Source organism: Diabrotica virgifera, chromosome 8 (genome assembly GCF_917563875.1).
Source record: "Diabrotica virgifera virgifera chromosome 8, PGI_DIABVI_V3a".
Taxonomy (NCBI): domain Eukaryota; kingdom Metazoa; phylum Arthropoda; class Insecta; order Coleoptera; family Chrysomelidae; genus Diabrotica; species Diabrotica virgifera.
In genome coordinates, this window is record NC_065450.1 from 102616939 (window position 1) to 102641341 (window position 24403).

The following is a 24403-nucleotide window of genomic DNA, read 5'->3' on the forward strand; positions in this document are numbered from 1 at the left end:
CACGTTGGCACCATATCAGTTTTGTTTCTTGAGTTATGCTCTAACTACTCACCAATTTTCATGCAAATCGATGGAGGTTTAACAAAATAGAAGGTGAGAACATTTAATGACTGCACCAACTTTCCCCTTTCATCCCTTATTGCTACTTCCTGTATCCACTGAGGTGTCAGCCTGAAAGGGGTCATAGTTATCAATATACAATAGACACATTTCACATGCCAAACTCCATATTACTTATGACGATGATTTCTCGCCTCTAGCTCTCCGTCTATTTCACTTAAATTCAATGTTTAAGCTGCCACCCATCTGCCTCTTGGCAGTTTGAACATTGAATTTAAGCAAAAAGCAATGTTTATTTTACAATAAACTTTTATTTCTGTTATCTAACAGCAGTAGAACATATTTTGAAATAAATAAATTACATACATTCTTCTTTTTGTGTCAATTAATTTAATTAGAATATTTTTTGGACACCCTGTATAAATAATTATCTTAATGTTTATATTCCTGAATAGAGAATTCAATAACCTTTCGAATGAGGTATCACACGATTCCTATTCTCATTTAAAAAAATAGTTGATTACGTCATCACGCCCAGATGGATGACGTCACTAATATGATATATATGTCAAAAAATCATAATTTAAAAATCGAATAACTTTTGTATTTTATACTTTTTTCTAATCCTGTAAATAAAGCAGTTTACAGGGGGGTCAAAATATAGTGAATAACCCTGTACATCAGTCTTATTCGTACCTTCGAATCGATCGCAGGCTACCGTTTACAAAGAGAACCGGATTCATAAATTTTTGTTGAATTATTAAAAACTCGTTAAAAATTTAATACTCGATAAAGATATAATTTTAAAGTCCAGTGATTTTTAAATAAACAAATTAAATTGGTTACCCCATTATGGGGAAACAAAGTTCATTAGGGACGTCCTCTCAGACGAAAGACATAGTGAATAGTGAAGATAGTTTAATGGAAAATAATAGTTTTGAACCTAGTGCTACTTTGCCGATAGAAAAACAAAAGGATATTAAATATTTCAACTTGATCTCAGATAAGTACAATTTAGATAATATTTGGGTTTATATTGAAAAAATTGGGAATGAAACTGGTCTTTCTAGATTGCATCCTATGGCGATAGGTCACCTACTATTTAAGACCCTGAAACTTACACATATTAAAGAGATAAAAAGCATTGGCCGTAATCGTATAAAAGTTTTGCTGTCATCACGTTTAGAAGCTAATAATCTTGTCAAAAATAAATTATTAGACGCTCAAAATTTAAGAGCTTACATTCCAAATCACTTGTTGCAAGTTAAAGGGCTTATAAGGGATGTAGACACCCAATTTGACATTAATTATCTCATGGAAAACATTGAATCTACTTCCAAAGTTTTAAATATTTATAGAACAAAGCGTAGAATCCAAAAAGAGGAAACAATTGAATACGTAGATAAATAACTATAGTTGTCACCTTTGAGGGTAATATTCTACCCAACTATATAGGTTTTAATAGAGTTTATTTTCCGGTAGAACAATTTATTGGTAGGGTCGTTCAATGCTATCGATGTTTGAAATTTGGTCATGTGTCAAAGCAATGTAAAAGTTCCCAGGAATGTTGTATTCAATGTGGGCAAACTAAGACTACTGATCATACTTGCGATAAAGCTATGTATTGTATACATTGTAAAAGTAATGAGCATGTTACAATATCAAAAAAGTGTCCCTTTTATGAAAAACAAAAAAAGATTAAAAGTATAATGATCGAACAAAAGACTACTTTTTTAGAGGCAAAACATTTGTGTGAACAATCATTTTCTGGTGTTATAAGTCAAAATTACTTTTCTTTGCTTGAAAATAATGAACAAGAATTTCCTGCGCTTCCAAAAATTAATAAAAATTCTGTCTCCACTCAGCTAGGCCCACAGACCAAAAAAGCGCGCCCTCTAATATCTTCTCAATTGAACAATAATTCACATGCATCTGTAGGAAAGAAAAGGAAACCAAACTCTCCTATCATACAATCTCCTATTCATAAACCTATCTTTCCCTTTACATTTGGACCTGCCCAGCCTTTACCGGCTAATCCATATAAACCCAATTATAACAAAGTTGAAAATAAAAATCAGTTGACAAAAGCTATAACAAATTTTATAATGAACCTCTTGGAACATATTCGTTCAATTGAAGATATAAAAACGTTAGACGATAAGACTATAATTAATGAATTAGAACAGGTTTTAAATACTGTAAACAATAATAGCTTAGCTAGTAATAATGGATGTACAAGATATTTTAAAAATTGGTCAGTGGAATGCTAGATCTATTATGTCAAACAAAAACAGTTTAATGCAATACGTAAACAATAAACAAATTGATATTTTACTAATTAGCGAAACATGGTTTAAAAAAGATTCTCATTACAGATTTAATGGTTATAACCTAATAAGAAGAGATAGGAAGGAAGACCGGTTTGGTGGCGTTGCGATTCTTATCCGTAACACAGTAACCTTCAGGGAACTAAAACTAAATTATAACTTTAATTCTGATATTGAAGTTTGTGGCATCAAAACAAAATTTAAAAATATTAAACTCAATATATTATCTATATACAAACCTCCTAAATGTAAAAGTACAGTATGTGATTGGGCAAATATATTTTCACAGGTCACTGGTTCAGTAGTTATAGGTGGAGATTTCAACGCGCATAATACGATTTGGGGATCTAATTATAATGATGCAACTGGAATACAACTTATTAAAACTGCAGATGACTTAAATTTTACAGTAATTAATAATGGAGAACCTACCATTTTAACTAAACCAGATCAAAATAAATCAGCTATTGATGTTACCTTCGTTACAGCTGATCTAGTCAATAAAATTAATTGGTCTATACATACATTCATTTATGGATATTCATTTACCTGAAGAAATTATTCCTAAAAGTAAATGAAATACAAGAAAGGCTAATTGGTCCATGTACGAAATTTCAGCAGAGCAATTTTTCAATAACTATTACCAAATGGAAAATACGTCGGACAAATATAATTTTTTAATTGATTGTATAAATTATGCAGCTCAACTATCAATTCCACAATATAAAGCTTATAAAAACAAAATCAGAAATTCTCCGCCGTGGTGGAATACAAATTGTGATAACATTATCAAGGAAAGAAAAGAAGCACTTTCAAATTATAAGCAAAACCGTAACTTTGAAAATTACTTAAAATGCCAAGAGAACATGGCTAAAAGTAAAAAAAAAAATTAAAGGAAATAGCTAAAGAAAGTTGGAAAAACTTTGTCTCAAACTTAAACAAAAACACTCCTTCCTCAGTATTATGGAATCAAGCTAGAAAAATCAATAGAAAACCAATTACTAATCGAATATGTCTTAATGATACATTAGCCGACGAAATTTTTGATCAAGTTGCTCCTCCATCAGTCCAATTACTAAAAAGCTACAGCTATGCTTCAAATGAACAAAACCATTTTTTGCTAGAACCGTTCAACATTACAGAATTAGAATATGCTCTTAAAAATCGGAATAACACAAGTCCAGGTTTGGATAATATTAAATATCCCATGATACAACACCTTCCAAAAATAGCTAAACTCTTGCTGTTGGAAATATTCAATGAGATGGTAAAAAATGGGAGTTTAGTCCCTCAATTTCAAAATGTCATTATAATACCAATACTGAAACCAGGTAAAAATCTCAACGTGGCACAATCATATAGACCTATATCTCTTATGTCATGCCTTCTTAAAACAGTCGAACGAATGATAAAACAGAGATTGGAATGGTGGTTAGAAAAAAAGAAATTACTTCCCAACCTTCAATTTGGGTACAGAAAAGGAAGAAGTACTTTAGACGCCCTTTCAACATTAGTGGTAGATATACAAAACACATTTACAGACAATTATTTACCTGCAATATGTATGGACATAGAGGGTGCATATGATAGAGTCTGTCTAGATATTTTAGTTGAAAAATTAGTCAAAAATTTCCAAATACCAGCCCAACTAGCAGGAACAATATATAATTTTTACTCATGTAGAAAGATATATCTCAGAGCACATAACAGTAGTCTGATAGGTCCACGATACAATAACTTGGGGCTGCCCCAAGGATCAGTATTGAGCCCTTTGTTGTTTAATTTGTACACTGCTGATCTACATAATAGCCAAATTGAAAACTGCACTTTGAAGATTATACAATATGCTGACGATTTTCTTGTATACTCGTTTTCAAAAAAATATGATAATTGTATACAAACATTAGATAAAATGCACAACTTGTCAAACAATTGGTTCCAACAAAATGGATTTGAAATTTCCACAAACAAATCTAGTGTTTGCATTTTCACACGACACAACTTACCAAATATTGATAAATTACAATTAAGCAATCATGAGTATAGTTTCCAAACTTCTATCAAATATTTGGGGATGATACTTGACCGAAAACTAACATGAAAATCACATATTGAGTTTATGCTAAACAAATGTAATCAATGTTGTTCTGAAGCTATTTCCTTGTGGCATTTTTATGATTAATTATTTATATGGGAAATAAGCCACAATTAAAATGAAAAAAATAATTTTATTAACGTTTCGACGCCCAAATCGGGTGCCGTTGTCAAAATACAAAATATTACTAAAATAAACTAAAGTGTTGTTGCTAAGCAAAAAAAATTCTTCTAATAATTTATTTAATCTCACTCATTTATATTGGCAATTCAGACATATATTATACATTTTAAAGTAGAAGACTTTAAAATGATATTGCCAATATTTTATGAGTTGCGTTCCTGGGACGACTTACTGAAAGATAGTTCATTCGATTACATGAAATTAACCCCAACTCAAGAATATCCGTCATAAAAAATTATAGCATGTGATATGTCTTTAAAAAGACAACCAAATGCAACGACAGTAAAATTCTCGCGTTAGAGACTTCATAGTAAATCACAAGGGAAAACCAGGAAAAACCTGTGATACTATCCCGACATCGTAAGTATTTGGTCTTACATTAATTTACTCTCAAAAAGTAATACCAAATTCTGACTTGTAACATGTTTAAATTATAAATATTATTAATAATACTAGATATATAAGTAATACTAAAATATAAAATATGTACTAGCTCGATATTATTGACTTACTAATCTTGGTATTTTCTTTCTATTGACTTCCTCTTTCAGTATGGGTAACCACATCCTACTGCATTCTACCGAGGAATTTGCGACACAATTGGTTTCATTTAGCATAATTAGAGCCGCTTCTTTGATTTTTCTCTTTTTACTATCTGATTCTTTCAGGACTATACTTGAATCTCTCCACTGAACTCTATGTTCATTATCCCATGCGTGTTGACATATTTGAGATCTCTCAAATTCTCTATTTTTAATATAAGATTGATGTTCACTTATTCTAACATCTAATGGTCTTGATGTCTCACCTAAATAAAATTGTTCGCATTCACAAGGTATTTTATAAATGCAATTTTTTGTTCTTTCTTGATCATTGTTAGATGTAATTAAGGAATAATTATAATAATAATAATTCTTAATGTAATCAAGGAATAAATTTTTTAAAAGCAATTTCAAAAACGTGGTGGGGAGCAGATGTTGAAACATCATTACTTTTCTACAAAGCTTATATACGATCAATCATAGATTATGGTTGTGTACTCTATGGCTCTGCATCTGATCGGGCCCTAAGCAGAATCGACGTAACACAAAATACAGTTCTGAGGATTTGTTTAGGTGCTATGAAATCAACTCCAATTAATGCGTTACATGTCGAAGCTTTAGAGATGCCACTGAAATATAGAAGAGAATATCTAAGTAAAAAATTTATTATGAAATTACAACATAAAGATCCTTCCCTTCATTTAAAAATAAGCAAATTGAATGAAGCTGATCTGACGAATAAATATTGGAAACACAAGAATTCACCTCCACTTTGTGAAGCTTTTCGCAGTATGTCAAACTTTGATGTTACTTCAAATCCAGACGAAATCTTAGACTTTGAAGATTTTCCTGCATTATTACATTTGGTAAAAGTAATTAAGCCAAGTTATCATGAAAAGGCAGCTATCAGTCATAACATCTTAAGAAGTATCTTGGACGTTTTTTCGGAGTCTATAATTATCTACACAGATGCGTCGAAGTCAACGTTTGGCACTGGATGTGCCTTTTATGTCCCATCAAACAATACAGAAAAAATGTATAAAATAAATAATGCTTTCTCAATATTCAGCGCTGAAGCAATTGCAATTTATGAAGCTTTATCATATTTTATGAATACAGAAAATAAGTCTACAGTAATTGTTTTTGACTCACTTTCCGTACTGACAGCTATTCAGACAATAATATTTCCAAGTCATAATTTAAACAACTATATCTTCCAAATTAAAAAAATACTTTATGAAATAAAAAACCAATACAGAAGTAAAAACTTCGAGATGTATTCTGGTATAAAATCGTTTATTTAAAAACTATAAAATGTCATCGATTGCAGAACGTTTTCGTTCTAAACAGAACATCTTCAGTGCATAGAATGAAGTATTTCCACGTTAGATTAAAGCAAAAGGTTAAAAATGTGACTGTTAAAATGAAAAATGTGGGAATACTTACATCCTGCCGAGTATTTTGAAACTAGCACACCGTAAATAGTGTTAACATCATCATATATGGTTTACATAATGTAATATGTTAAAATGTTATGACTACAAGTCGATGTTAATGGATAAAGTGGAACACATGCTAAAAGGGTGCCATGGTTCCCTGCTCGAAGATACTAGGTACTTGCCAATTCAATGGGCACAGACCAACTGAGAAATTATGAAGTGGATATACAATTTGACAAGGGTGACATGACATGACAAGATAAAGCCAATTTTTGGTTAAAGTTTCATTTGATTTTGGATTTTTTAATAAAATGCGAAGGTTTGTCTGCAAAAATAATTTAAATTATTTGAATAATAAAATCTAATGTAAAGTTTAAATTAGCAACTCTCTATTCCAGAATAACTTATAGATTCATTAAATTTAATGCAGATATATTACGTGGTTTAAGTTGTGACGTCATCGGATGTGAAATGACGAGATGAAAGTTGAGTTTGTTGAAACAAGGAAATACACTACATAATAAGATAATTAGACTTGCGTGGAAAAACAAAGCTAAACCAGCTGAGAAAACCAGAATTTAAGAGTGTTTTTATGTGATGAAATGTTGGTTGCCTAACAAGGCAAGCAGACAACAGGTTGAAAGTAAACGGTAGAATATTGCGAGAAAACAGTATATATACAAAAGGTGGCTATTTATTGTGTTAAATTTATTATTATACTATTGTAATGAATAATTATGTCTGTTAAAAGTTGGAAAATAGTTGTTAACAAAATTAAATAACTAAAGATTACTGTTAGTGAGGTAGATATATGTGTGAAGGATATGATTGTATATAGTATTGTGAAATGAATGAAAGTATGTAATAATATAATAAAATTAAACTATGTGACATAATGTCTAATTCATCTTTATGCAGTTTTGAAAGGACTGAATGAATTGGAAGTAATGTATCTTGATAGTCTACCAACGTAGAATAGTGAATAAAATAATTAGAATGAGAGCTACCAATATAGGTCAAATTGTGGGTTGGTGTCAGTATGTAAAGAAGAATCTAAATTGAATGAGTATATGAAATAGAAAAGTATGAGATTGATTTCTATTGGTGATAGTGGAGTGAACAGACTGAACTAAATGAAATATATTTAAGTGCAGAACTTTATGAACGTATGTGATTGTAACTGAAATCAAACAAATGAAAAATGTGAAAAAATTTTTATTTTAAATTGGGATAAATGGATATTGGAAGTTGCCTGATATGAATGGAAATGAAAAGATAGATGAAAAAAGAAGAATAGTGAATGCAATAAAACTTAAATGTTATAATCTGAAAGAAGTTTGACTGAATGGGTCGTAATGGATATAGGTGTGCAGTATCCTATTGTTAAGTAAAGTCTAAGAATCTAAAAAGAAAGAAGTGACAGAATGTTACCAGTTTTATACCAGAATACATCTCGAAGTTTTTACTTCTGTATTGGTTTTTTAAACTATGGTATACAGCCAACTATTGGGATTTTCCCATTGATACTTTATGAAATCTATAAAAAACGAAGAGAAGTGCATTTCCTATGGGTTAAAGCACACATAGGTATCACCTGTAATGAACATGTTGATTTATTAGCAAAAAAAGCCATCACACATGGATCGTTAACCGGACATAAACCTTCTAATCCAGATATATGTGCAATTGTTAAAAATGAAGTTAACCAACAATGGAGACGTACATGGAACGAATCTAGCAAACATAGTTCCTCTCAATACGCGATGATTCAACCTAAAGTGCCTACTGAGTACTGGTTAAAAAATTATTCCGTTCCCCGCAGATATATTACTTCCATTATTAGAATAAAATTTGGGCACGCCTGTTATCCTTTTCATTTGGCGAAAATTAACATTTTATCTTCAAATCTATGTTTAGACTGTCAAAAAGAGGGAGACTTAAATCATATATTTTTTGAGTGCTCAAAGTATACTCAACAAACTAATAAACTAATTGAAAATTTATTAAAATATAATATATTTCCACCTTATAATTTATGTTACCTACTTTCTCTAAATAGGAAAACAATATATGACTGTTTAATGGAATTTATTTGTAAAAGTAAAATCAACCTTTAAGCATTATCCACAAATGATTATTTACCTTTGTTTTATCCCATATGTATTTACCTCCTATCCGCGACCTAGTCTAGTTATGTCTAAACGAAATGTCTTGAAGGGTCCCTAGACGAGAAGAAGCAAGTGACCCTGTCTTATTCCTACCTTAACTCCTGAATATAATAATTGTAATATTAACAACCACCTTTACGGTAACGTTTCCTTATCTTTCTTAATTTTGTTTTGTTTTATATTTTTGAAATGTATGTAGATTTTGAAATATACTTGTTGTGACTGGCTGAGTGGCGACAGCCCATGCCAAAAAAAAACCCTGTACATGGTTAGTTTGTTTTTCCGACTTAATTTCTGTTCTGTACCTGCTTGTTTACTCCAAAATAACATTTGTTAGCTAGCACAGTATCGTTGGTTTGACTTCTTTTGATGTGATGTTATTGCTTGTTATGAGAGAACCGTGGTTGGTAAACTTGTTTACTACCATAAAATTATAATAGTGGTGCACACTGACGATTAATTCGGTGTTTCTAGCTCTATAGCTGTTGTTATGCCATCCACTTTGGTTTTTCCTCGTTTATTTTCAAGCCCATATTTTGTGCAACCTTTGAGAAGGTAAAAATTGCTTAAGTATTCGTGTGGTGCGTACAATCAAATCCAAAACCTCAGCAAGCCATAATCTGCGTTTACTTATTAAAAATTGATGATTTATTGTATAATTCCTTCATAAGCATTATATCATGTCCAATTCGTCTTAACACTTCTTCCTTTAAGACTTTTGCACTCCAAGGAATTTTCAGAATACGCCGATATAGCCACATTTCGAATGCCTCCAATTTGTTTACGGATTGGACTTTTAGAGTCCAAGCTTCTACCCCATATAGTAGTTGCGACCAAAGATAACATTCGACGAACCTCAATCTGATGGCCATACTCAATTAATTTATCTCTTATATCTCATCTAACTTATCTCTTGCCACGCTATCATACGTTGATTTGAAGTCCACAAACACGTATCAATATCACATGACTTAAAACCATCTAGTTCACCGAGGAGTTCTTCCACATACATACTTAAACGGCTGTATAGAGTGTTAAAGAATATTTTGACTATTTTGAATATTTTTGCAGAATTATGCCATTGTAATTTTTACATTCCAACAAATCTCCCTTTTTTATGCAGTGGACAAATTAATTCAGTGTACCTTTCCTCTTATTCTTCGTTTCAAACTTTAACTTTGACAACTCTTTTGAAAATTTGATATAATGATGTTGTGTTTGATGAGCTCTGCAAGGATGCAGTCGATTCTTTTTTGGAACGTGTGGTTGTGTGTTTCACTTCCAACATTGAAGAAGATTCTACGTGGATATTGTTTCTTCGATTTTAAGACGACGTATTATTTTCCACTTCTTTACCACATTTTTATCCCTACAGATCGTCAACTGCCGCTTCTTTAATTGTTCTTCTACGTATTTCGTATGGTTCGCTAGCTGATAAATTCTCAGCTATTATGTTTTCATTTTCTAAGTAATTTTGTATATTTCAAGAGTTTCTGATTGCAGCTGGTGCTTTTATTGTACTTTTTTCTGTTTTATACTTGAAATTATTGCACTTATTTTTGTACGTTCTAAGAGTAGTAAGGTATGAATCATTAGATTAGAGAAGTGCCTGGCTTCTGTTAGGATGTAATCAATTTGATTTTTTTTTGTTTCATCTAATGAAGGTCATATTACTTTATAGATATTCTCGTTGGGAAAGTTGGTGCTTTCAACGTTTATTCTCTAGGAAGGTATTATAGTACATTTTTTTACGGTTTTTGCTGTAAATTTTAAAGAACCACGTGGATTGACATGAAATTTGGCATACGCATAGCTAACATGTCAAAGAAAAAAAGTGATATTGTGCCGATCTGTGCTTTTGCTCTGGGGATAAGTTTTACCCCTTCTCGGGGGTGAAAAAATATACGTCCAAAATAAGTTCGGAAATGGATCAACTGACTAATTTTAAACAACTTTTGTTCTATAGTATCAACAAAATTACAATGTTTTTAGACGCTTTATCGCAGATAACTCAAAAAGTAAGTATTTTATCGAAAAAAACATTATAGCAAAAATATAGCGTGAAAAACATGGTGTATGCACGAGGTCTGTAGACCTAGTACAAAAAGAAGTTATAGAAGTTGTAGAAGCAGAGTTATAGCTGATGAAAAATAGGTTCATATTCGCCAAATTCCGAATATTTCAATGTGAAATATTCAAAAAATGAAGCCGTTTTTGGGGAAAACTCATTACAACTTTTTTAAAGTGTTTTAAAAAAGATTTGTTTCGGTTTTTATAAAAAAGTTTCTAGCATCAAATGTAAGCAAATTACGCTTAAAATAAAGTTAGTCCCTTTTATTTTGCCCAAAAAAAAACGGCAACATCACCCCCTAATTAGCAACTTAATGAAATTAATCGTTACCGCTTCACAAGTTGCTTTACTTACATTGTGTTTATATGATCTGTAAGTTTCATCGATTCAAAGTGCTTATTTTTGAAAAAAATTGGTTTTAAAATAAAATTTTTAAAATTTTTAATTTTGAAAAAAATAATTTTTTCCAAACTAACTTTAAAATTATTCAAAATACTAAAAATCTCAAATAGTAAAAAAGTTGGATTTGATTTTTTAAATATTTTGTAATTTTTAGTTTTCTGTAAGACAAAAATTGATTAAGATATGTCTGTTTAAAATGTGCATACACTCGTGATTAGTGACTCGTTGAAGCCCTTTCAACTAGAGAACTTTCCAAAATAAGGACTTTGAACCGAAGAAGCTTACAGATCATATTATAAACAATACACACACGAGTAAAGCAACTTGTGAAGTGGTAACGATTAAGTTCATTTGAGATGCTAATTAAGGGGTGATTTTCCAGATTTTTACCAAAAAAAAGGAACTAACTTTATTTTGAGCGTAACTTGTTTACTTTTGATGCTAGAATTTTTTTTAACTAAAATAAAGCTTCTTTTAAACACTAAAAAAGTTGTAATGGGTTTTCCCCAAAAAATTTTTTTTGTTATTTCACGTTAAAATATTCAATTTGAAATTTGACGAATCTGAACCTATTTTTCATTAGCTATAGCTCTGCTTCTACTAGTAGACCACAGAATTTAGCACTAAAAACACCCGAATAAATCAATTTTTAAATACAGCGCCTACAGTGCAGTTTTTTGCATTATGTTCAGGATGACGTCTTGAAAAAAGCCTACTATTCAAAAATGGGTGGAAATGCATAATTGCACTTTAAAGTGCATAAAATTCATCCAAAAATGCATAAATATAAAAATAAAGTCAAAATCAGTATACTTAGGACCAAAATTTATTATTCGGGGTGTTTTTGAGGTCACTGAACACGATTACGCCATCAGAACTGACCCCCCGGATCACCTAGTGCAACTTTATCTGGGTGCCTGGGAGTTTCGATAGTTTTCAGCATTAAATTGATGTAAACGGATTATTTACGGGTTTTTGGGGTCGCTAAACACGAATATCCCATCAGAATTGGCCTTCGGAGTACCTGGTGCCCAGGGTCGCTACTAAGGCACGTCTACTTCTGTAGTTTCGAGAGATTTCGGCACTAAATTGATGAAACTGGACTAATCGGGAAGTTTTTAAGGTCGTTAAATACGAATATACCATCAGAACAGACCTATGGATCACCTGGTGCCCAAGGTCACTACAATGGACGTCATCTACTGGAGTTTCGAGGGCTTTCGGTATTAAATTGATGCAAATGGATTATTTACTTGTTTTTGGGGTCGCTAAACACGATTTTTCCATCAGAATTGAACTCCGTAGTACCTGGTGCCCAGGATCGCTACTAGGGCACGTCATATTCTAGAGTTTCGAGGGTTTTCGGCATAAAATGGATGCAAATGGATTACTCGGGGGGGTTTTGAGGTCGCTAAACACAAATATTCCATTAGAACAGACCCACGGAGCCCCTGGTGCCCAGGGTCACTGCAAGGGACGTCATCTTCTGGAGTTTCGGGGGGTTTCGGCATTATATTGATACAAATGGATTACTGAAGGGTTCTTGAGGTGGCTAAATACGAATATGCTATCAGAACTGACTCCAGGAGAACCTGGTGCCCAGGGCTATTGCAAGGGGCGTCATCTTCTGGAGTTTCGAGTCTTCGGTACTAAATTGATTCAAACGGATTACTCATAGGTTTTTTGGGTTACTGAACGCGAATACGCCATCAGATCTGACCCATGGAGTACCTGGTGTATAAGGTAGGTCATTTTCTGAAGTTTCGACGATTTTCGGCATTAAATTGATGCAAACGGATTACTTACTCATAGTATTTTGGGGTTGTTGAACACGATTGCGTCATCAGAAGAGACACCAGAGCACCTGGTGCCTAGGGCGCGTCATCTTCTGGAGGTACTACAGTTTTCGGTACTTAATTAATGCAAATGGATTACTCACGGGTTTTTGGGGTTGTTGAATACGAATGCGCCGTCAGAACAGACATCAGGGCACCTGGTGCCTAGGACATGTTATCTTCTAAAATTTCGAGAGTTGATACAAACGAAAAATAAGTTGATGCAAACGGATTACTCACGGGTTTTTGGGGTTGCTTAACACAAATTCGCCATCAGAAAATACACCGGAGCATCTGGTGCCTAATGTAAATCATCTTATGGAGTTTTGAGACATTTCGGTACTAAATTGATGCAAGCGAATTGCTCATGGGTTTTTAACAGAAATCAGAACCGACCCTCGGAGTTCCTAATGCCCTGAGTGACAAGTGACTGCTATGCACGTCATATTTTAGAGTTTTCAGGCATTTCGACACTAAATCGGTACACACCGTGTACTCGTAGGTTGTTAAGTACGATAAATATAGACTTTATTTATATCTGACAATGTTTTTCCTTTATTTATTTCCAGATCGATTTACTATATTCTATTATGATAATGTTATTATGCGTTTGCGTTGTTATTGATAATCGTAATCACTAGATACTCCAGAATCCTTCATATAGGTCATACTCCTGTTCAACAACACCAAAAACCCTAAAGTAATTTGTTTGCATGAATTTGGTACCGAAAACTCTCGCAACTTCAGAAGATAAAGTGCCCTAGGCACAAGGTGCTCCAGTGTCTGTTATAACGGCGTATTCGTATTCAGCAAACCCAAAAAGCCATGAGTAATCCATTTGCATCAATTTATTACCGAAAATTTTCGAAACTCCACAAGATACGTGCCTTATGCACCATGTGATCCGGTGTTTGTTCTATTGGGGTATTCGTGTTCAGCATCCCCAAAAACCTATAAGTAATCTATCTGCAGCAATATAGTACCTACCGAAAAACCTCGCCCAGAGGATGACGCCCCTTGCAGTGACCCCGGGCACCAGGAGCTACGATGTTCTCTTTTGATGGCATGTTCGTGTTTAACGACCTCAAAAACACCCGAGTAATCCATTTTCATCAATTTAATGCCGAAATCTCTCAAAACTTCAGAAGATGACGTCCCTTGCAGTGATCTTGGGAACCAGGTGCACAGGGGGTTGGTTCTGATAACATACTCGTATTTAGCGACCTTAAAAACCCTCCAGTAATCTATTTGCATCAATTAAATGCCGAAAACCCTCGAAACTCCAGAAGATGACGTGCTCTGTCTCCAGAGTACCAAGGTAACACGGAGTTCAATTCTGATGGCATGTTCGTGTTTAGAGACCCCAAAAAAACCGTCAGTAATCCGATTTTATCAATTTAATGCCGAAAACACTCAAAACTCCATGAGATAACGTGCTTTAGTAGCGATCCTGGGCACCAGGTACTCCTGAATTAATTCTGATGGCATATTCGTATTAAGCGACCCCAAAAACCTGTAAGTAATCCGTTTGAATCAATTTAATACCGAAAGCCCTCGAAACTCCAGAAGATGACGTCCCTTGCAGTGACCTTGGGTACCAGGTCATCCAGAGGTCTGTTTTGATGGCATATTCGTGTTTAACGATTTCAAAAACTCCCCGAGTAGTCCAGTTGCATCAATTTAGTGCCGAAATTCCTCGAAACTCCAGAAGATGACGTGCCTTAGTAGCGACCCTCGGCACCAGGTACTCCGTAGGTCAATTCTGATGGTATATTCGTGTTTAGCGACCCCAAAAGTCCGTGAGTAATCCATTTATGTATATCAATTTAATGCCGAAAACTATCGAAACTTCAGAAGATGACGTCCGTTGCATTGACCTTGAGCACCAGGTGATCCGAGGGCCGGTTCCCATGGCATATTCGTGTTCAGTGACCCCAAAAACCCCCCGAATAACAAAATTTGATCCTTAGTACTTATACTGATTTTGACATGTCAATGCACTTTTGGATGCATTTTATGCACTTTAAAGTGCAATTATGCATTTCCGCGCCCATTTTTGAATGGTAGACTTTTTCCTGACGTCATCCTGAACATAATATAAATAACTGCAAGTCTCTAGATGCTGTATTTAAAAATCGATTTATTTTGTGCTAAATGCCCTCGTCTAAGTCTAGAGACGTAATATATACACCGTTTTTGTTTGACTTTTTTACATGCTATAATTTTGCTATAATTTTTTTTTTCGACAAAATACTTACTTTTTGAGTTATTGGCGAAAAACCGTCTAAAAGCTTGGTTATTTTATTGAAAAATGAACATATTCACTCGTAAATAACTCGAAAAGTATTGACTTGCTGAAAAAACTCTATAGAACAAAATTTGTTTAAAATTAGTCAGTTAATCCATTTCCAGATTAGTCAGTTTATCCATTTCCAGATTAGTCAGTTTATCCATAGTAAAACTAATTTTTAATAATTTACTGGAAAAATACCTATTTCTTCCCACCGATAGTTTCAGTAATATTAGAAACGATTTTATATTGAATAATCATCATAGTTAGTATAAACTTACTAATACCAATTGTACTTCTCTTCTAGAACTTGTTGCTGGAAGGATCCGCAGATCCAGCTGTCATTATTCTGCCTGATATTCCAAATCATACGATGTCTTTAATTCTAGATTACATATATACCGGGGCTGCCACAGTTTATTCAGATACAGTTCAACAATTTCTAAGCTTGGCAAAACTGTTTAAGATTCAGTTAGACATAGAACCGTTGAAACATCCGCCTTTTAATCAGAAAACAGAGGAAAACATTGATACTAAAACAGAAGACGATAAAAATATATTTTTCAGTAAAGAAAAAATGAAAGAAGAATATTTTAACAAGAAAAAGAAATTACCTGACTTGATATCTATTCACAAAATGAAATCGATCGAACGTAGCAAAAAACGGAGGAAAATGAATAGTTGTTTGCTGCCTAGTCCCTGGCGACCTAGAGTTGAAACAGTATTAGGAGATCCAAGAGAAGATTCAGAATATCTGGTAAGAAAAATACACTAAACTACTAAAGTATAATCAAATTCCATTGCGCGCTATAATGATCTCAGATGGTATTATTTCAGTTAAGTTTTACTGTCGTTTGTGATTGTTTGTAATTTTCTTTTAAGAAGTTTTAATCTTATATATATTTTTAACTTTAACCTTTCTACCATTTATTTATTGCATTAAAAATCATTGTTATTATATTATTTAAGCATAATATGTAGGGATATAATATAAATCTAACTGTTTCAGTTACCTGCAAATATTCATTACTCCAAGTCACTAGAACACGATTCCAACAATAACTTTCAACTTCCTATAGTTCCAAGATGCTATAGTACTGGTCTATATAGAACAATATCTGACTCGTGTCCATCTGAAAACAATAACTTTAAAACACAACTGCATCTTGATATCAACGAATCGTCTGATAACGTTAGTCTAAATGCTAGAATTCCATGGTTTCCTGAACGTTCGACAGAAGACAAAGATCATAGCGAGAAGACACCAACAGATACTCAAAAGTGGTTAACATTAAATCCTGCACTTCAAGTAGATAGTTACAGATACCATGATGATACAGATAAGTCTTTAGAAAATGCCGATGTTCCAGAACTAGCGCATTCCTCTAATTTTAAATTGCAAAAGAATAGAGAACTACCTGAAAATTTTGATAAATCTGCTAATAATGCTGAAAGTAACTACGTTGTAAATCAAAAATCAAGTTGTGTAAATCCGGTGGAAACAAATAGTGATAAACAGAAACCTTTCAAGTGCGAAGAATGTAAAAAGTGCTTCAGCCAATTAAGGAACTTCAAATATCATCGGTAAGTTTTCGATTTATTTTGCTCTCAAGTAAAGATTCAAAATATCAAAAAAGAAAGGACGTTAGGCTTTAAAAATATTTTCATATATTTTGGCTTTCTTTTTTTAAATTTTCTAGAATTTTTTAATTTTTTGATATTACCTACATATAATATACGGGTATGGTCTATGCTTATTTTAGCTATTCCTAAACAATTTTTGAGTATCATAACATCTCAATATTTTTTTAAATAATGTTTTTGGAAAACGATTTCCTAAGTGGTAATCGAAACGTATAACAGCAGTTCAAAATGTAAATTGTATTACAATCAATTGTGGCTTAATGATTACGAATTTCTAGGGTAGATTTCGATCGAGTGGTCAAAAAATTGTTATCAAAAATTTAATTTTTTATAAATTGTTTATAAGGCTCGTAAACTGAAAAAGATAAAAAAATTTATATAGGTATGTAAAAATTTTTTCTTATTAAAAAAAAAGAAAATGGCGTTTACTACACTTAAACTTAATAATTACAAATCAAGATATTGTAAAATTAATGCATAATCCAAATTGCAAAATAAGCATTTTTCGAAGCTTTTTCGGCCGTAACTTAGCTTCTACGCGAATGAGCTTAACAAAGTCTTATTTTAAAGCTTAATTCGTAGACTTTTATAAAGAGTTTGTTAAATTACTTAATCTTTATTTGTATTAAAGTTATACCCGTTTGAAGTTATAATTTCCTTAAAACATTTGTACATTAATTTGTTTACAAGGGTTTTAAAGCAAATTTGGGCAACAAACATTTATACTTTAATTAACAGTAATGATAGAAGTATAGAAGAACTAAAAAGGAATATTTTAAGCTTAGAAAAATGTTCGTGGGTTGATTTTTGGCCAAGATATAGATATATTAACATCGCGCTCTAAGGCGCAATATCGGCTCACGGCGAAAAGCTTCGCGCGCAAACCTCTCGGTACATGTTATAATTTATATATTTATACGGTGAATAAATAAATTATTTTTCATGTTTGAAGATCCTAACAAAATTTTATATTATATTAAAAATTTTATTTTATATTATATACAATACTCTCATATTAACCCTATAGAGATGTGTGGCGCTAGTCACAATCTCTTCTTGTCATTATTTCACAAATAAAACGTATCTATTGTTATATGTTATAACATATTGCCTAATAAATATTAAATAAAAAAGAAATAAAATTTGCATGGCTGTTCGGAAGAAAGAACATTATTTTACCATCACGCGATGGGAGATAGAACAACTAATAAGCGCGATAACAACATATACCGGTCTCCCCGAGGACGAAATAGATGTTAAAACGCTACGTATAAATAGGCATGGGGAACAGGTGGCGACCATAGCCGTACGCCCCTCAAAAGCAGAAGAGCTACGGAGGTATAGAACAATAGTAATAGGTTGGGTTGCATGTCCCATAATGGAACGCCATACGCCGATAAGGTGTTATAAGTGCCTCCATTATGGTCACAACACCTATGAGTGCAAAGGGGAGAGCAGGGTAGCATGCTGCTACAACTGCTTTAAAAACGGGCATACAGCGGTGCAGTGTAGCAGCACTGCGTACTGCTTAACTTGTAAGGAAGAGGGTCATAGAATGGACTGCATGACATGCCCAGCCTATAGGGCGTGGGTGTACGGCAGGGGAGGGGAAAGGGAACCCATAAAGAATTAAAAGAAACAAAAGCGAAAGGGTGAGAGGTGGGCCCCTATACAGCCCACTAGTGAAACAGGAAACCACTTTTCATAGGGTAAATTTATCGATTTTAATCGTACATATTTATATTTATTTATTTTATTTATTTGAAAATTTTATGTATACATATTTTATTTATATAAATTTTATTTATATAAAATTTAATTTCACATATAATTTTAAAAATCTTAGTGTGTTGTGTATTGTCCAGTATACCATTTTAATCTTTTATTTATTTAATTACCTATTTATTCATTTTATATTTACACCTTTATTTTATTTATATTTATTGTGTTCAATATATACAAACGGATATGGGTCAACTCTCTAGGGAACTGAACCAAAAATGAACCTCAAGGATCAACCTGGTATAAGGATAATACAGGTGAACGTGTGTCGAGCAAAACGCGCACACGATCTGGTCCACGCGAAAGCCTGCACGCTAAAAATAGACTTACTCATCGTCCCGGAATTTAACAAAAAAATAACGTCGGACGGTGGTTTGGTGCAAGATACAAACAAAAACGTGGCGGTGCTCTTCAGAAATAAAGATCTTGGCGTGCGTGGCATAGTCAGGGGCGGAAATTATATGCTCATTAAGATGAAGGATTTTTGTCTCCTGGCATGCTACATATCTCCAAACATACCCATCATAGACTACAAACAAAAAGTAGATGAAATAATGAGGATCGCTACAAGAGAGAAGCAAATAATGATTGTCGGGGACATCAACGCAAAATCTAGGTCATGGGGCTCTCCCATGAATGATGAGAAGGGAGAGTTCTGGAATGAATGGATAGCCCAGGCTGGCCTCCATGTACTCAATAACAACAAACCCACATTCATAAGAGGGGCCAGCAAATCGCATATTGATGTAACCATTGCAACCGAAAGGCTATCCAGACGCATCAAAAATTGGGATGTCCTCGACGAACAGTTATTCACCTACCACTGTTACATAACGTACGAGGTGATGGTTAAAGGGAGGGTTCTAAGAAAACCGATAGGTTGAAGAGAGAAAATATTAAACAAAAACAGGTACCTATCGGAGATTAAAAAAATTGACGAAGACGCAATAACAGATCTCGGCCAACTCAGGAAGACACTTGTTAACGCCGTTGAGTTGGCCACAGTGAAGACAAAAAAGAACGAAAGAACCCCATATTGGTGGACGGATGACATAAGAGAACTACGGGAAATGTGCCTCCGAGCTCGGAGGAATTACACAAGAAGCCAGGGCAATGAGATATATAAAACAGCGAAGAGGAAACTAAATAACAAAATAAAGAAAGAGAAAAAGAAAAGGTGGCAGAATCTAATAGACGCGCTAGAAAATGATATATGGGGAGACGCATACAAAATAACAATGAAGTCTCTCAAAATGATCGCCCCATACAGACTAGACGAAGACCAGCGGCGTGAATCTGCGGAACTTCTCTTTCCTGCAAAGGAGGAGCAAGCTTTCCTGAAGATTTTCCCCACGGTAGTGGAGGAGTTTACGGAGGAAGAAATAAAAGCCGCTGGTCAGGAAATTAAATCGGGAAAAGCTCCCGGCCCCGATGATCTGTCACCTGAGGCACTGAAGATAATAGCAACAGAGAAACCAGGTTTGATTAGAAGAGTATTTAACAATCCACTGCGGAACCAAGAGTTTCCCAGGGAATTAAAGGAAGCAAATCTGGTATTGCTACTCAAGCCTGGGAAACCCCCCGACACGGCATCCTCTTACAGGCCGATATGCCTTCTAGACTGTCTTGGCAAGTTTTACGAAATTCTTGTGAAGAAGAGGCTGGAAGGGGTATTGGCAAGGGAGAGAACTCTATCCAGTCAACAATTCGGATTTCGAAAAGGTCGATCAGCAGTAGACGCAGCGATCTGGATTAGAGACGCGGCACAAACAAGTAGAAAGAGGTGGGTGGTACTTGTTCTATTGGACATTAAAAATGCCTTCAACTCGCCGAACTGGGGCCTCATCATCGATAGGATTGTCGAGCTGGGGGTCCCGGATTACATGTCCAATATAATAAAGGACTACCTATCGGAAAGAAGCGTATGCATAACGAAGAAAAATAAGATGATTATGACTGCTGGAGTACCCCAAGGGTCAGTCCTGGGACCCACACTATGGAACATATTATACAATGGGGTACTAGAGGTAAATAGAACACAAGGAGTAAGGGCAATAGCATACGCAGACGACCTAGCCCTACTAATCGAAGACGACACGAATCGGGGCATCATACATAAAGTAAACACAGCAATAGAAAAAACCGCGAAATGGATAGAGAACAACGATTTAAAATTGGCAGTAGAAAAGACTGAGATAATTATCTTGAGGGGACGGCGGGATCGAAAAGACATTAATTTTCGGTTCAGAGGCTCCGAAATAAAACTCCAGAAAACAGTAAATTATTTGGGAATAATCTTCGACGACAGAAGGTAATTCGACCCACATATACAGGAAGCATGTCGGAAAGCGGAGGCAAGGACCTCAGTCCTACAAAAATTAATGCCGAATATAGGAGGCCCTGGATCACACAAACAGGCAGTAATGCTACAATCCATTATGTCAATAATATTATACGGGGCCCCAGTGTGCCATGAGGTCGTAAATAAAGCCAAATACAGAGACATGCTTCTCAGAGCGCAAAGAAAACCCCTGATCAGAGTGTGTAGCGCGTACAGAACCATATCAACCGTTGCCCTACAGGTAGTGGCCGGAGCTGTGCCAGTGCACATTCTGACATAGGAGAGGGTACGAAAGCATCGAAGGGGTAACGGAGCTATAAGTTCAGGACCAGAAGAAAGAAGAAGAAGCCTGGAAAGTTGGCAGGATCAGTGGTCAAGAGAAACATGCAAAGCCGCCTGGACGAGGACCCCTATCCCTGATGTAGTGAGGTGGTATGAATGCAGACACAGGCGCGTTAACTATTATTTCACACAATTTTTGACGGGGCATGGATCCTTTCGGTCATATACATATCGTATAAGAAAGACTGAGGACGATCTGTGTACCGAGTGTGGAGTAGTGGATGACGCGCACCACGTGATATTCGTATGCCCTGTATATCATGGAGGGCGAACCTCGCTGCAGCTGAGGATGGGGTCCCCTCTGGGTGAGCCCAAGAATTAATGCATAAAGCCATTATGAATGAAAAAATGTTTGACTTGATCATTGGATTTGTCACTGAAACGATGAAACATAAGGAAGAAAGAGAGAGGAGACTCCAACAAAGATAATCTGTTTGTATTTTTTTTTAACATGTGTCGTTTCGCGCCGACCGGGGTGGGTAGCCAATATACAACTCCCACTTCTGCCGGGGCAGAGTCATTTAAAATAAAAGAATTTTTAATCCTAGTGTTAGTAAATGTTAGATGTTTTGTTTTTCATGTGTTTATATCTTGTGTTGTGAGTATAGATGAATGGGCCACTCCTACAGGGGATGGGGAAGGAAAGTTTAGTTGTTCTCACTAACTGTTTAGTAATGCTTAGCCAGTTTACGGTGGATGGGATGATAGCGTGGTCGCGCCCCCTCACCCATTATCATGCCGATAGGTCGGTTGCCTTACGGACCCTGGCTGGCTGCATGCGTGGATGGGGTGGCGAAACCGGGTTGTCGTGACAGTCACAGAGCGCACGCAAAAAGTGCTAGACGGTGGTGACGAGCAAAGCTGGTGGGTCAGAGCTATGCCCGCTAAGGTCGGTTCCTGGCCCGCCGGTTGGAGAAAGAGGAGGTGAGTTTAGTTGGTAGGCGGCTCGCTACGGTTAGGCGTAGAGAGTTGAATCCAACACACCTGGGACACCTTCCCAAAAGTCTTCAGAAGATTCTCACCTCCCAAAAAAAGGTCATAATTTATATATTTATACCGTGAATAAATAAATTATTTTTCATGTTTGAAGATCCTAACAAAGTTTTATATCATATTAAAAATTTTATTTTATATTATATACAGTACTCTCATATTAACCCTATAGAGATGTGTGGCGCTGGTCACAATCTCTTCTTGTCATTATTTCACAAATAAAATGTGTCTATTGTTATATGTTATAACATATTGCCTAATAAATATTAAATAAAAAAGAAATAAAATTTTGTCCTATAATTCTTATAATCAAAAACTAAGATTTCAGAAATATTAATTAAAAGGAAGGTGTTCTTATTCATTAATACTATTTTTATCCTTATTCATACTATTGAGACACTGAAGCCCCAAAAATTTTAATTTTAGTGCCTGCAAGAACAGACTTAGTACCACCATGTAACTCTAAAAGTTGCTCTCAAAACTTATGTAGATGTATAGTGCAGTCACTGAAGGTTTTCACCTCCGATTTCGTTGAACCTCCATCGATTTTCATGAAAATTGGTGAGTAATTAGAGGATACCTCAAGGAACAAAGGTGACATGATGCCAACCTGCGCTTTTACCCTGGGGGTGGATGCCACCCCTTTTCGTGGGTGAAAATTATTTTATTAAAAATAATACCATAAGTCGATAGAGGGACAAATTATAAGCAAAATTTGTTATATAAAGTTATTAAAATAAATCAACCCTTTTTGAGTTATTAAAGACCAAATATTTTATTTTTTCGTAAAAAAATACATGTTTTAAATCGGTTTTTCACTTATAAATCAAATACTATAAGCTTTTACAAAAAAGTTAATATTATTAAAATTGAAGATAATAAAAAATTTAATAGATTCCTCACATAAAGAACTAAACTAATGTTAGTTCAAAGTGAGTTATTGGAAATTGAATGTGTATTTTTTTCGACCAGTATTCAAATCTAAGTATTCAAGCTTAAATAACGGGAAAACGATGCAATGTATAAAATATTCCTGCTAAACATTTGCCAAAGTACTTCGGAATACCTATCTAATGAGCTTCAGAATAAGGTAATAGCGTTAAAATTAAGTAAGTTATAATGAAAATAAAAGATCCGTTTCGATTTTTTTAGGAAAAAGTGAAAAATAAAACATACGCCATTTTCACAAAAATTAAAATTTATAGTAATCCTTACAAAAACTTCTTTAAATTAGCATAAGTAATGTTTTCGATAATTTTGACCAGTATAGAATGCATATTTTTGAAATAAAGGTATGATTTAAAAAATCAAAATTTTTAAAATGATTGTAATTCTCATATTCTTTTGATAATAAATGCAAAAATACTCAATATACGTAAAAAGTTGTATATAATCCAATTTTAGTTTCCTCTGTGCCAAATATTTTACCTGTTTTACTATTTCTACAGGGTAAAAAATAACCGAGATAGAAACGTTTAAATCTTAAATTTTGCTGTGGGAACCATGCAACCGGGGTCATTTAACCTTTTATTTTTAAAAAAGTAAGGGGTTTAAAAGATTAGGTTCAACATGTTTGAATATCACTTGGAATTAACTTTCAAACAGTTTTTAGATGAACCTGATATCGTAAACACAAACAGAGTTATTAAAAAAAAGCAATAACATTTTTTGGAAAAATTTTTAAAAGATAAATTCTGAAAAAATTTTGGAGCATAAATTTTAACGCTATCAACATGTTCGGTGGCTCATTTAATAGATATTTTTAAGTACTTTGACAAATTTTTAATAAGATTATGTTATAAAATGCATCAGTTTCCCGTTATTTCAGCTTGAATACTGAGTTTTTTACTCACCGAAAAAAATATACATTCAATTACCTATAACTGACT

At 34.1% G+C, this 24403-nt stretch overlaps 1 protein-coding gene across 1 annotated transcript in view; it reads left to right on the forward strand.

Moving 5' to 3' along the window:
* LOC114333307 (zinc finger protein 782-like) overlaps positions 1-24403 on the forward strand; it is a 476554-nt gene that overhangs the window by 262227 nt on the left and 189924 nt on the right. The window contains exons 3-4 of the mRNA XM_028283167.2: positions 15720-16169; positions 16422-16996. Of these exons, the coding sequence (XP_028138968.1) occupies positions 15720-16169; positions 16422-16996 (1025 nt within the window). The remainder of the gene's footprint in view (positions 1-15719; positions 16170-16421; positions 16997-24403) is intronic.